Source organism: Diplotaxodon limnothrissa, linkage group LG17, assembly GCF_057381915.1.
Source record: "Diplotaxodon limnothrissa isolate DT_005_m linkage group LG17, D_limnothrissa_male_GT1.1, whole genome shotgun sequence".
Classification (NCBI taxonomy): domain Eukaryota; kingdom Metazoa; phylum Chordata; class Actinopteri; order Cichliformes; family Cichlidae; genus Diplotaxodon; species Diplotaxodon limnothrissa.
The window spans coordinates 26,198,082-26,210,886 of NC_140612.1; the positions used below are offsets into that span (position 1 = coordinate 26,198,082).

The 12,805-nt window shown below is 40.3% G+C and overlaps 2 protein-coding genes across 2 annotated transcripts; both read right to left on the minus strand.

Annotated features, from left to right (window-relative positions):
* Nucleotides 1–1,611: 1,611 nt before the first annotated feature.
* LOC146615088 (protein mono-ADP-ribosyltransferase TIPARP-like) lies at nt 1,612–4,231 on the minus strand. Its single transcript, XM_085376811.1, has 5 exons — nt 3,399–4,231; nt 3,107–3,272; nt 2,808–2,995; nt 2,408–2,677; nt 1,612–2,059 (listed from the first exon to the last, which is right to left on the minus strand). Exons 1-5 carry the CDS (start codon nt 4,226–4,228, stop codon nt 1,612–1,614), a joined length of 1,902 nt encoding a protein of 633 aa, XP_085232937.1. The 5' UTR covers nt 4,229–4,231.
* A 2,188-nt stretch (nt 4,232–6,419) lies between these two features.
* Nucleotides 6,420–8,752, minus strand: LOC146615089 (nuclear factor 7, ovary-like). Its single transcript, XM_085376325.1, has 7 exons — nt 8,732–8,752; nt 8,091–8,544; nt 7,811–7,906; nt 7,470–7,700; nt 7,356–7,378; nt 7,152–7,270; nt 6,420–7,002 (listed from the first exon to the last, which is right to left on the minus strand). Exons 2-7 carry the CDS (start codon nt 8,511–8,513, stop codon nt 6,455–6,457), a joined length of 1,440 nt encoding a protein of 479 aa, XP_085232451.1. The 5' UTR covers nt 8,514–8,544; nt 8,732–8,752; the 3' UTR covers nt 6,420–6,454.
* Nucleotides 8,753–12,805: the final 4,053 nt, after the last annotated feature.

Here is a 12,805-nt window from a genome sequence, read left to right on the forward strand (position 1 = left end):
TTTTTGCGTGTCCCCCCCACCCACATGTCATGTCTGTCGTATCAGGGTTGGTTAAACGTCTGCTAACCTGTGTACAGTTTATGTGTATATGTACACGTGTGTAGAGACTAAAAGGGAAATGCAAATGAATAATCTGTGCTGGAGACAGGTGCTCTTATTAGACACCAAGTGCAAAAAGAACTGATCTGATATTTATGAACCTGTTTGAAGATATGTGAAATGTTTATTCTTCACATATTTTTGTTGCCTTTTATATTTTCATTCCACTAAGTTTTTTAGCTTAAAAAATAACTGTCATCTACAATTCATACTGTAAACCATTTTGAACTATGTAACATGATGGCCTTTCCTCTGGCACCACCTGCAGGCCCAACTTTAGATGTTGCCAGAACAGAAACGCACAGTTGCTGTACTTTATTTAAGGAACTGGCATCACAGCCTCAACACTAGTTTAACTTTTTTTAATCCTTGTTTACATCTTAAATCATATAACGTATGTTTTAATCTGCCTTTTATCAATAGCTAATTCTGATATTTTTTCATTGTGGTTATCACTCTAACATCCTTGTGTGAAAGGTGGGGGTTTTGTGAATTTTTTTTTTTTATCTTATGACTGTGATTTTGTCTTGGCTAGTTGGATTATCATTAAAAACATGAACGGAGAATTGCACATTTTAAGAAAAATGAAATACAGACTTTATACAGTATGAAATAAACGATAACACCATCTTATTTGAGCCGTTCTTACAGTCTTAAATTATTCAATGACATTTCAAGATATGGAATTTTACAATACTATTTGGAAGTTAAACATCACTTCAACTCTTATTTTTCTCCCTTTTTAAACAAATTTGATAAGGGGGGGTTATTATTTTCATTGGCAGGGATTTAATGTGGTGTTTTGGTTCATCACTGTCCCGAACGTGTTATCTGTTCAATGCAGAGTTTGTTCTTAGATGGACTGAACTGGGATTTTTTTTTTTATGGCCAGCAGTGTCAGATACTTTTAAAACAATTTGATCTGGATCCTTCAAAGAGCCATGATTTTTCATGCATAAGCTAAATTATTAGAATTTCCCTGTTGTTTCCTGTTCAAGGAAGTGTGCAATTAAGTTCTGAAGAAAAATATTCTGTATATACTTTTACTAAAGAAGTCTTTGATGAAACACGTTCCAGTCTGACCTTTGGAACAAACAGTCAGCTCATTTGGCTGTATGAAAACATACCAGCAGTTGATCAAACATGCTTTTGTTTTCTTATACTGAGGTGAATGCATTTAGTGTTTAATTTCATAAACATTACAGAAATGAATTTCATTGAACAGATTTGAGAGAAAAAAAGGAAAAAAGTGTTTATTGTAAAATCTTCAAATAACAAAAATAAAGGCATTTTGAAAAATTAAGTGATACAGAATATGTTGTCATTTTAACACTGTCTTCACTATTGTCAAGAACTTCATTGCAAACAAACTGAATATGGCATATTTTATCAAACTAAACGGAGCATTTGATAACAATATATACTGGATTTGTTAACACTTTAGGTTTTCTTGCAACTGGAACATGATTTCTGTTGAACAATTAGCGGCTGAGGCCCCTGTCCTCATCCTCATTAAATGTCTATCTCTTTGGGTAGGTTTTTATATTTGATTAGGTAGTAGGGGTAGCACTGACAGCTGTCAAAAACAACAAACATGGTGGGAAGGTTCACGTTGTCAACACAGGCATCATACAGACGATGCTGCTTCTTCCTGGAGGTGAGCTTAGGTGGACGGCGGTAGTGGCTCCTACCCACAGTTACCTTTCCCACCAGGACTTTGGCAAGGAACATGTGGCAAACTTCATCTGGCCCGAACTGGGCTGAGAACATGTGGGAGTGGGAGGCAGCGGTGGCAAAGTATGTGCCATGACCGTGGGAAACTCCGTTAACCCCGGCCACTCGAGGGTCAAAGTTGCTGGTGCAGATCTCCTCTGAGGCCTCTTTGGTGGTCCCATGGAAGAGATGTCGCTCTAAACTCCCGGTGGCCTTTCCACGCTGCTTCTGCATGTATAGCTTTTGCCTGGAACGAGTTGTGTAAGTGTGGCATGCATATCACCATGAACAAGAACAAGATTTTGTGATATTTTACGCTTTAACTTCCAACAAAATAATTATTTGAATCCGCTGTAAGGAACCCATAGAACTGTCTAGTAAAGTAAACAATGGATGAAAACAGGAGGAAACGAGCCCAGATCCTACTACTAGCCGAACCAATGCTTATCCATGTTACAAATGTATTTCATCCAATAAATGACGTTTAGAAAAAGGACTTTCCGAATATCCAAACAGTTAATAAGGACATCAAATTTCCCTCCAATTTTTCTTAGTTTTAGTCATGATTAAAAATTGAACTCAAACTTAGCTGGACCTTTGGTACTTGTCCCAGTGGAATAGGTTCTGGACCTGCTGGATGCTGATGATGTCCACCTTTGTCTCAGGCATGCTCTCATTGAAGAATTCTTGAACCCGTTTATAGGCCAGAGTGCCTGTAGGAACATCCACTAGACTGTAATCCTGCTCTGAAGCCCAACACCACGCCGGAGGGTACCAGGAACTGAACTCGTCCAGAGGATCTACACTAAAGTTGGCCTCAGGAGGATTACTGTCAGGTTCCGCTGAGTCAGGCAGGACTCCTGTCCTGGGTGTGGGGAGTAAATGGGAAAGGGATGGGAGAACATCATGAAATAATTTTAAAGGAACAGAATCTCTTGATTTTAAAAGAAGATGTAAACAAATGCAAAAAAAAAAACGCATCTCAGGACACCAACTGCAAGTAAGGTTTCATAGAATCCAGAGAGCGGTAGGCGGGTCTGCAGCGAACGCCTCTCTGGAACCCTGTGGCGACGTTGGTCTGGATCATGGTAGTGAAGTCCACCTTGTACTTCTGTGAGCCGACACTGAAGAAACACTCTGACTCCTTCTCGCTCATCTTTTTTAGCAATGTGGCAGACATGCTCTATGAAGAAATGAACCAGTTAAAAAATAACAAAGCTGGTGGAGGCTTTTGATGTGTTGAAAATGGCAGAAAGGAGTAAAGAAACTAGAAAAAAGAGGTAAAGAAGATCACCGTGTTGTACTCTTGCCAACTGATGTTCCACCAGTAGATTTTCGATTGGCTGGCAAAATGAGGGTTCTTGATCTTACTGTTAGTGTTAGATAGTCGCCTGACTCCATCATACACGGAAGAGTCATCCAGTTTCATTGAGTCAAATTTCAAAGTGTAGCGTTCATTCCTAAAGAAAGTGTTCTGAAGTTACACAAAGAATCCACAAACAAACTGTGATTTTTGTCTCAAAAAAGCCCATCTTTTTCTTTTTTTAATTTGCAGACTTTAGCAAAAGATCTACCCTGTTACTCACCCATTTTTGAGGCAAATGGCATCCTTATTGACGTCACAGTACATCCTCTCCAGCAAGACCTGAGAGCGAGGAGAAATGTCCACCCACTGGCGGTTGGCAACACACCACAGCTGCCAGTGAAAGGGATAGGGAGTGTGGTGCATCTTACACTTCTCCTCTGCAGAACACAAACCAAGGAGGAAGTCGTCACAGATTTGGATGGTAGAGCAGCCTTTTGTGTGAAATGAGACAGGCACTTTAGATGGGGTTTTGGTGGTTTGCTTGGTAGGGGTTCCACTTGGCGTTTGGGTGGAGGATATGGACCCTTTGTTGGCAGGAGCAGTAGGCTGACTGGTATGCTGGGCCTGGGCAATAATGACCGGCAAGGAGACAATAAGTGAAGTGACTGGAATAGGACTTGGGGGGTGTGACACAGACTGTGTGTTTTGGGGGAAGGTAAGCAGCACACAGGAGCTGCTCTGCGATTGCTGCTGAGTGGTGGGCTGAATGCAGATCTGAGGTTGCAGGATGCTAGAAGACAGCCCTGCAGTCTGCACCATGCTGGAAGAGCTTTCACTCTTGCTGGCAGCAGAATGCTTTCCTTTCTTAGAGGTCGGAGGTGTTATATTAATGCTGAGGCCATAGGGCTTGACGGTCCAGGTGATGTCAGCTTGCTCGGTTCTCATGGCCTTCCACACTGGGAGGCTGGTGTCGGCGTCAGCAGGGATTTCAAAGAGGAGGAGAGACGGGCTCAGAAAGGTGACTTTGGAGGACCTGGATGCAGGTTCTGCAGCTTTAGCACTACCAGACAACTTTCTCTTTGTTGCCCTTGTGCATGAAATTCCAGCCATGTTGGACTTCCTAACCAAGAACAATTTTAACAATTATTTTTTGCAAACTGGAACAAACACAAGGTTATAGTGACGTAGAGACACTACAAATGAAGAGAACAGGAATTTTAACTAGCAGTTACTGCCACGAAACTCCCCAACTTTTGAGATTTGATGGTTAAGTTTGAAAATAATTGAATAAATGCACTATTTTTCATAATTTTGAACAGAACTAAAGCCAGCTCTGTAAAACCTTTCTCCAGCCACTTTAATACCTAGACCCACTCAACTGCTGCTCCCCACAAATATCTACTCAGCCAGTCACACAGTAGCATTCATGCAACAACCATAGTTTACTGCCAGACAGGCCAATCTGAGAATTTCTGAAACTTCTGATGTAAGAAAGGCAAACAAATAAACACTTTTAAGAACAAACATGAGGATCTTTGAATTCACAACACACTGAACCTTGCAGAAGACCACACAGCGTCACATCCAGCTAAAAATGAGAGACTGAGGCTACAATTTACATGGGCTCACCAAAGGTGTACAATAAAAGATTGTCCTGAATTTATGTTGTGAATTCAGATGGTACAGTCAGAATTTGGCATAAAAAAAACATCAAGGCAAGATGGAGACAATACCCTCAGGTGGAGGTGATGTAAAGATGTGGGAGATATTTTCTCGGCACACTTTGGACTCATTAGTACCAGTTAAACAATTATTTAAAGGCCCGGCAGGTCTGAAGGCAAAACAGCTTTCCACAACATAACCTCTAAAGAACTTAACTGAGCCTTTACAACACACGACTCAACCTGCTAGCTACATACACCCGTAGCAAGGCACTATGACTAGCTAATTAGACTTTTAACGAGTTTGGCTTACATTAACCGTGAGTCCGCCTCAGGCCTCTAAACTTTGCTGAGTCAAAGTTGCAGGAAAAAAAAGAAGCTTTTATGTATATGGCTTTAAAACCCTTCTTTATACAAAAGACGGTCAGCTTCAATGCGCCAGGCTGTAGAGTTCAGAGGGAGGTGAAAGTGAACGGTGTGCAAAGGCTGTTCATATACCAAGAAAAAAACCCCACTAAAAATGAGAGGAATTTTTTTTTAAAAAAAAATGGATATTTTCACTGCATTTTGAACAGAACTACAAACAGCTGCTACATAAAAGCTGATTTTGAAGCCCAGCATATTCTGTCTTTGTGATTTTTAATTCAAAGACAGGTTTTCTGAAACTCTTTCAAAGTTTTTCTTTGGACATTTTACTCATTTTCAGTCCAGTCCTTCACCCTATTAAGGCACACAATACTGGCCTATGAATCATTCAGGCATTAAATAGCCACCCAACTCAAAGAATAATACTGTGTTTTGTACTCATCGCGGTCAACTTTAAATTGTATCTTTGGGGACTCTGTTACCAGTAGCCTGTTCCAAAAACACACATTGTGTTCCATTTTATTTATTTGAATCTACAAAAAACACAAAATAAAACAGTTTGACAGCCATAAAGTAGTATTCAGAGAGCTATTAGGCAAATCCGTGGCACATGTTAGCATGGTGCGCAGCGTGTAGTTAAGAGAAAAAAAATGGAAACTTGAAAAGTGGATGACGAGAGACGTGTCAGACCTGAAAACTATATACAGGAGATGAACTGTATCTGAAAATCATGCCCTTAGGAAGCAGGTAATAAAATCTCAGACGTCACATCTGACCAAACATATAGGCTCACCTCAGACGCTAAAGAAAACTCTGGCTGCTCTCCGACTCCAGGTCTATGTCCAGTAAGGACTGGCTGGTGACACATCATCAAGGGAGGCCACAATACTTGCAAATATTTTATTTGTAAATTAGCACTGTAAAACATGAGTAGTATGTGCACATAAAGCACATTTGATGTTTTCCATACATTAGTAGTTAGTAATACAGCAAAATAAGAGAGGAATGTGTAGACAATGACATGCATAATCATTTTTAAAACTTACATACAAGTAATTAATCTGTACTATTTTTTAACCTCACAATTTATATGCTGATAATAAACAAATGAATAATTCATAGATTATTAATGCAAAAAAAAAAAATGCTCTAATTCAAGTTACCAATCACTGAATCTTAAGTACCTTGATCAGTGTGTTCATTGAGTTTTAAATTAAGAAGAGCCAAAGAACACTGCATTGAACCAGGAAAGAAAAGTGGCAAATAATCTGACATTTAATTTGATGAGTTTCTCAAAGTCACAGAGTAACTAAGTTGCACTTTCAATTACACTCAGGGCAACTTCCATTGGTTCAACCGTCAAAGGACATTGCTGACAACCGACCCAGAAGTAAGGAAAGACTTTCTCAGTGATTGCCTGTTTGAAGGTGTAGATATGGGTGTTGTTGTGCGCGTCATAGAAAGAAACCTTGCCCTTGTCACAGTCCAGCTGCACTCTGATCTTCTGCGGGTTCCTTTTCAGGTTTAGTCGCGTTAAAGGGGAGGTACCCGCAAAGTACATCTTGTGGTAGAAGTACACACACAGGTAGCCGTTTTTCTGGACCGAGGACACTTTCTCTTTCCTCTGGACAGATTCTTTAGCCACGCCGACAACCCACGCAGTATTATCTCCCACATTCACATCCCAGGTACGCCTTCCTGAGGTGAAGCCCTCCGAGCCCAGCACACCGGTGTCGGGGTCGAACCTCTCCGGGTTGTCTGGGAGCTTCTGTTTCTCATCGCTGTCACAGACGCTGGTGAGGTCATCTGACAGAATGAGCCATGGGGCAGCAGTGTTGGGATCCAGAGTTACTGGGGCTGAAGGAAACATGGCAGATTGTCAGCTGTAGTTACTGTGGCTGTAGTTCAGTCAAACATTTCAACCTTTCCTCCACCTTGGGAATTCATGACAAACTCAAACTCCAGCTCAGAGTTTAAATCAAGCAGCACATTATGGTTAAACTCACTGTATTTGGCAATTTTATGCATCTTCTCCCACACATAAAACATCATAGAGCCAACATGTTTGGCCACGTCTATGAGTGCTCCTGGAGGCATAACGGGATCTTCAACAGGACAATCAGCACTGCAGAAAACACAAAAAAAGCAGGTTACATAACACATTATGAAAGTTAAGCAAAGAATAAAACAAATATTAAACTGTTCGTTACCTTAACAGAGTCCTCTTACTGTTCTAAAAGACAAAATTAAAAGGCAAATTCACTTTAGCATTTAAGGGGGAAAAAATATAAAGTGTTCCTTCTTTAGTCTCATTTCAAACTTACATGAAGGACTGAGATGCCCTCCAAAGCTATCTCCTCCTCCAAAACTCTGATGGATTCGGACACAGATGCCATTTTTCTTTCTATTTTTTCAACCTTCTGCTTCATCTCTTCGCTCTTCTGCTCTTCCTCCCGCTTCAGCGCTTCCATCCTGGCATTCTCTTCAGCGTGAAGGAAGTCGTGAAGTTTTTCAAACTCCTCATGGGTTCGCCTTTCCACAAATCGAGCCTGGACCTGTAAAATAATCTGCTTAAGTATGGCTTGGAAATGAGTTTACTGACAGCCACTAAATAAAGTGACTTACTAGGAATTTTAACCCATAGTTTGACAGATTATCACCACACCTGAATGTAGGTCACAGTGTCTTCATAGTTCTTCTTCATTTTGTCAAACGCCTCCCTCTTCTCCTGCAGTGAGCTGAGAGTGGACTTCATTTTCTCCTGAGTAAATAATTCAAAGTAAATTCATTAGAAGGTTTGTTAATCTCGCTTTAGGCTTGTAACATCCTTCAGCATAATGACTTGTGACAGAAACTCTGTATAAACTTAGTAAAGGAGCCCCAAGAAAAAAGGCATCATTATTCAATCTCAAGTCCTTATTTGATCAGGAAAGTGAAATATTTACCTTCACATCCACAATCGCCTCGCTGACAGGACAACATTCGTGCTGCTTGTGTTTTCTTGAGGTATGGCAGACAACACAGATAGGCACCTTATCTGACAGGCAATACAGCTTGAGCCTCTCCCCATGATGAGGGCACAACTCCCCTGGTTCACCGGGCAGCTCTTCCGCTGTCTCCTCCGGTTCCTCGCTCTCATGTGTATAAGACTCGCACAGGTTCTTCAGGGTGAGACTAGGAACGGGATCATCCACACTCTGGGTTCTGCACAGAGGACAGTCACGGTTTCGTCTCTGTCGACTCCAGTACTGCTGCAGGCAGGATGCACAGAAACTGTGGCTGCACTTGAGGACCACTGGGTCTTTGAAGATTTCGCAGCACACGGCACAAGTGAGGTCCAACTCAGGGAGATAGAGCTTCCCTGCCATCCCGAGGCTTTGCTGCTGTTTTACCCTGAAACTGAAAGTAAGGGAGAGTTCAAGAAACTAAGAGAACACAGGGGAAGTCACTCCCTTTTAATACCCTAGTCAGTTGTTCTGTTGTCTGTTTACTGCATCCTGTGAAATCTATGCATGAAAAACAGCCTTTAAATGCAAATGAAATAGTGTTCTGTTTAAAAAAGAAGAAAAGTTAGAGTGAAACATACCTCAAAGCTACAGTCTTGTAACAGCTGTATATGCGTAATGGTGAACACTTCCTGCTTCCTGTTATGCTGAGTCACTGAAAGGAGGCGGAGTCTCAAAGACAGCAAGCATTTTTAACCCTTCACTAACGCTGCAGCTCAGTCAGAATCAACAGTTTACAGGCGAGGAAGACGAATATGAGGTGTTTTCTGGACCAATAAAGGGACAAGAAAAACGGTGACATAACATTACAGTTAGGTTTTCCATGTGTTTCTTTTTTTTGGGTTAAATTATATGATTTAGAGAGAAATCAGAGTTGCAACAAAAGTCAAAGGAGCTTGCAAAGAAAGGCATCTGGACTTCTTTAAGTTGCTTTAATTTGTTTCACCTCTCATCCGAGAAACTTCTTCAGTTTCACTTCTTCTTCAGAACTTAAGTTTGAAAAGGTGTTCCTTTTCAAACTTAAGATTTGCCACATTGGCTTTTCAGAGAACTGTATTTTCCTTTGTCTTTACTTATTTCCTTTAATTCGATCCATTCTTACTCATCATTATTCTTAAAGTCAATGAATGAGAAATGATTTCTTTGATAAATCTACCCTCAGGTTCAGTTTTACCTCTTAAGGCTGCAAAAATTACACCAACATCAAAACATGCAATCTCAGTTTTCCCAAAGAAAGAAATACATATATATACAAATTAATTGATTGATTGATTATTGATTTTATTGATTAGCATTCAAATTCAAATCTCAGTGAAAACAGTGAAAAAAAAAAAACAGTGAAAACAGAACAAAAATCTACCATAAAGAAAGAAAGCATGAGACAAGGCTAATCAAAAGGTATTGGCTGAAGCATTTGCTTAATTACAACTGCAGATATAATTTCCTTACAAAATTAATGTCTTTAGAGTTAAACAGCATCTCCATCATATGTACATTTGGTCTCAACCTAAAATATACAGGCACATATTTCTGTCTTTGCTACTTAAAATAACTGTATTCAAATGAATAATGATACTTGTGTCCAACCTTTCCAAGGCTACAGAGTACAAATAAATGACTGACATATTCAACATCAGAAAATCGACCCGTAACTATTGTAATACCGCCAGCCCCACATCTAAGCCTTGCCAAATAACATCAGATAAAATCATCTAATCTACGCACGTAATTTTCCAGTTGAAACTTGTGCGTAAATATTGTATAATTTATAAGCGTGTGTGTGTGTGTGTGTGTGTGTGTGTGTGTGTGTGTGTGTGTGGCGGGTACTATTCAATGTTGTATGCCAAAAACCAAACAATCTACATCAAACGATCTTTAATTTATCTTCAATTTAAACCTACCCACTTCTCCATATACAGCAATATTTGCAGCATTTTATTTAACTTAAGTGGCCTCTTCAGAAATTTAACATGAAAGGGTGCAATAAACAAAATGCTGGTAAGATCTGATCAAACAACTGTAACTGGGTTTCATCAGTTTCAACTCAGATAAGATGCCAACTAATGAAAAACTACATTAAAAGTTTGATCTTTATATGTAATAGCTAATGTCAGCTTCTATGCAAATTATAGAGTAGAATGGGAATTTTACTCACTGCAGATTCATTTTCTGCTTGTTACAAAAGGTTCATTATAAAGTGAGCGGCCAAGGAGGTCATTTCTTTCCTGCCTTTCATTTATCAACAAAAATAAAGCAGTTTGTACCACACTGGCTTTCAATTTAAGATAATCTCATTAGATTTTCTTTGCATGCTAATAGGAAAACTGTGATGGTAATGTTTAGTCACGCTCTTATTAAAATGCATAACAGTTCTGAAAGCTTTTCCTTAATTTGGAATAAATTTTTCAAATCGAATAAACAAAATCAAACACACAGAGACAAATAAACTGATCACTGGGGTTCTTGTTGCTTGATAAATGTGCCGAAAAACTTTAGGGCATCAATGTGTAGCATGCCTTTAGCTCATTTTCCCATTCTCTCCACTTCTAGTCCACTTGAATGCATCTCCAATCACAACGTGACTTCTGTGACTGTAATTTGAGGGACTAAAAATAGCCGAAACTTTTCATTGTTTCCATGAGAGAGTTGCAGCCCAATCGCCTGCTGTGAAGTGATCCTGTTACCCCACTCTGGTGTGTGATTAGCGGTCTGGACTCCTCACCAGGTCAGCACTATAATCACTTGAGTTATTGTGAATGCTTTGGAAAGAAAGCACTTCAGTGAATCATTGCATTTGGCTTTGGTCTGCATTTTAAAGTAGAATAGAAAGAACTGTTTTTAGAAATGTAGGAACAAACCCAAGTGGCTACTAATGTTTGCCAGAAAACAATTAAGTTAATATTTTTCTTGAAATTGGTATTTAGTGGAAACACAGCCTCTAGGACAGATAAGAACTAACTTTGTAATTCAAAGGTTTTGCACCAATCCTAAGACTTTACGTGTTTTTGCCTTTATATTCAATTTAGAAATGCCATACATGATATTTATGACAGGCTATTATTGATAATTCATTACAATTATATTTCAGCCATTTGCAAAACCAATGAACAGATTAATGTGTGGTTAAAATAACACTGATGGATAGTGAAACAAAATAAGGTGTCTATAGCCATACGTGCCACTCTAAGAAACTATAAACATGCTTAAAAGTTTCAAATGCTGCCGTTGCTGTAGTGGCCACTAGAGGCTCCGTCTGAAAGTGAACCAACCTCTACAGACTCCCATGGTGACATGCCCAATTTAAACACATTTCAAAGCATATTTACAGCCTGGTACAAAAACAGCTTCTGTCTCCATGAATAATTTCCTCTTCCCCCCACCTTGATAACAACTGTGTTGTGGGTGATAATTTGTTATAACGGGCATAACACCCTTTTGGATTTTGCTAAGTCCTGGCAGGTTTGTTAGGTCTCACCTGTGCTAATTTGAGATACTTGACATCTTGACTTTTTTTTGGTGCTGGAGCCTTACATGAAAGCTTAAAAACACTCATCTTGAGTCAGTGTCACACACACACACACACACACACACACACACACACACACGTTTCACCCCAAGTCCAGCACCCTGAGGCTGTATGCCAAGCGGAAGGAAGGAGGCCTGGGACTAGTGAGCATCAGCACTACGGTCCAGGATGAATACATCAGTAAGATGGCCCCAACTGACCGCGTGCTCAGTGAATTCCTCAGGCAGCAGAAACCCAAGAAAGAGGAGGCACCGTCATGGAAGGACAGGTTCCTGCACTGGCAGATAGAGGAGGTGGCTGACATCCAGAAATCATACCAGTGGCTGGACAAAGCTGGACTGAAAGACAGCACAGAGGCACTAATCATGGCAGCACATGAACAAGCTCTAAGCACAAGATCCATAGAGGCTGGGGTCTATCACACCAGGCAAGGTCCCAGGTGCAGGCTATGTAAAGATGCCCCTGAGACAATCCAGCACATAACAGCAGGGTGCAAGATGCTAGCAGGCAAGGCATACATGGAATGCCGTAACCAAGTAGCCGGCATAGTATACATCAACATCTGTGTGGAATATGGCCTGGAAGTCCTGAGGTCAAAATGGGTGGTGGAGAATGACTGAGCTAAGATCCTGTGGGACTTCCAGATACAGACAGATAAAATGGTGGTGGCTTACCAGCCACAGTGGTAGTAGACAAACAGAAGAAGACGGCCGTAGCCGTTTCCGAATGACAGCGACATCAGAAATAAGGAACAAGAGAAACTCGAGAAATAACAAGGGCTCAGAAAAGAGCTCAAGAAGATGTCGAGGGTGAAGGTAACAGTGGTCCCAGTGGTAATTGTCAATTGGTAATTGTAGAGGACCTGAGCCTGAAGGACAGACTGCCGGCAGAGGTGAGAGGGGAATATTTTTTTATGTGTGTGTATGTATAAAAATCCCAAATGTTGAAATATATCTATATCCCAAAAAAAACATAATAAATAAATACAATTTTTAGGCTACAGGTCCATAGCATGTCATTGATTCAGGATCATTTTGCCGTTTGCACCTACAGTATGAAAGCAGAAGTATATGGAATATTTATACGCTCCTTGGGTGCTGTCATGGTGACTGTGTCGATATGTTATGTA

Bases quoted from the DNA above. Each gene is read 5' to 3' on its own strand.
- LOC146615089 (XM_085376325.1), bottom strand. From the start codon at position 8,513: ATGGCAGGGAAGCTCTATCTCCCTGAGTTGGACCTCACTTGTGCCGTG. The intron at 7,907-8,090 runs GTAAATATTTCA...TTATTTACTCAG, and splicing joins AGGCGATTGTGGATGTGAAG to GAGAAAATGAAGTCCACTCT. The intron at 7,379-7,469 runs GTAAGTTTGAAA...TTTGTCTTTTAG, and splicing joins AGGGCATCTCAGTCCTTCAT to AACAGTAAGAGGACTCTGTT.
- LOC146615088 (XM_085376811.1), bottom strand. From the start codon at position 4,228: ATGGCTGGAATTTCATGCACAAGGGCAACAAAGAGAAAGTTGTCTGGT. The intron at 2,996-3,106 runs GTGATCTTCTTT...ATTTCTTCATAG, and splicing joins GTTGGCAAGAGTACAACACG to AGCATGTCTGCCACATTGCT. The intron at 2,060-2,407 runs GTCCAGCTAAGT...AACTCGTTCCAG, and splicing joins CACTGGGACAAGTACCAAAG to GCAAAAGCTATACATGCAGA.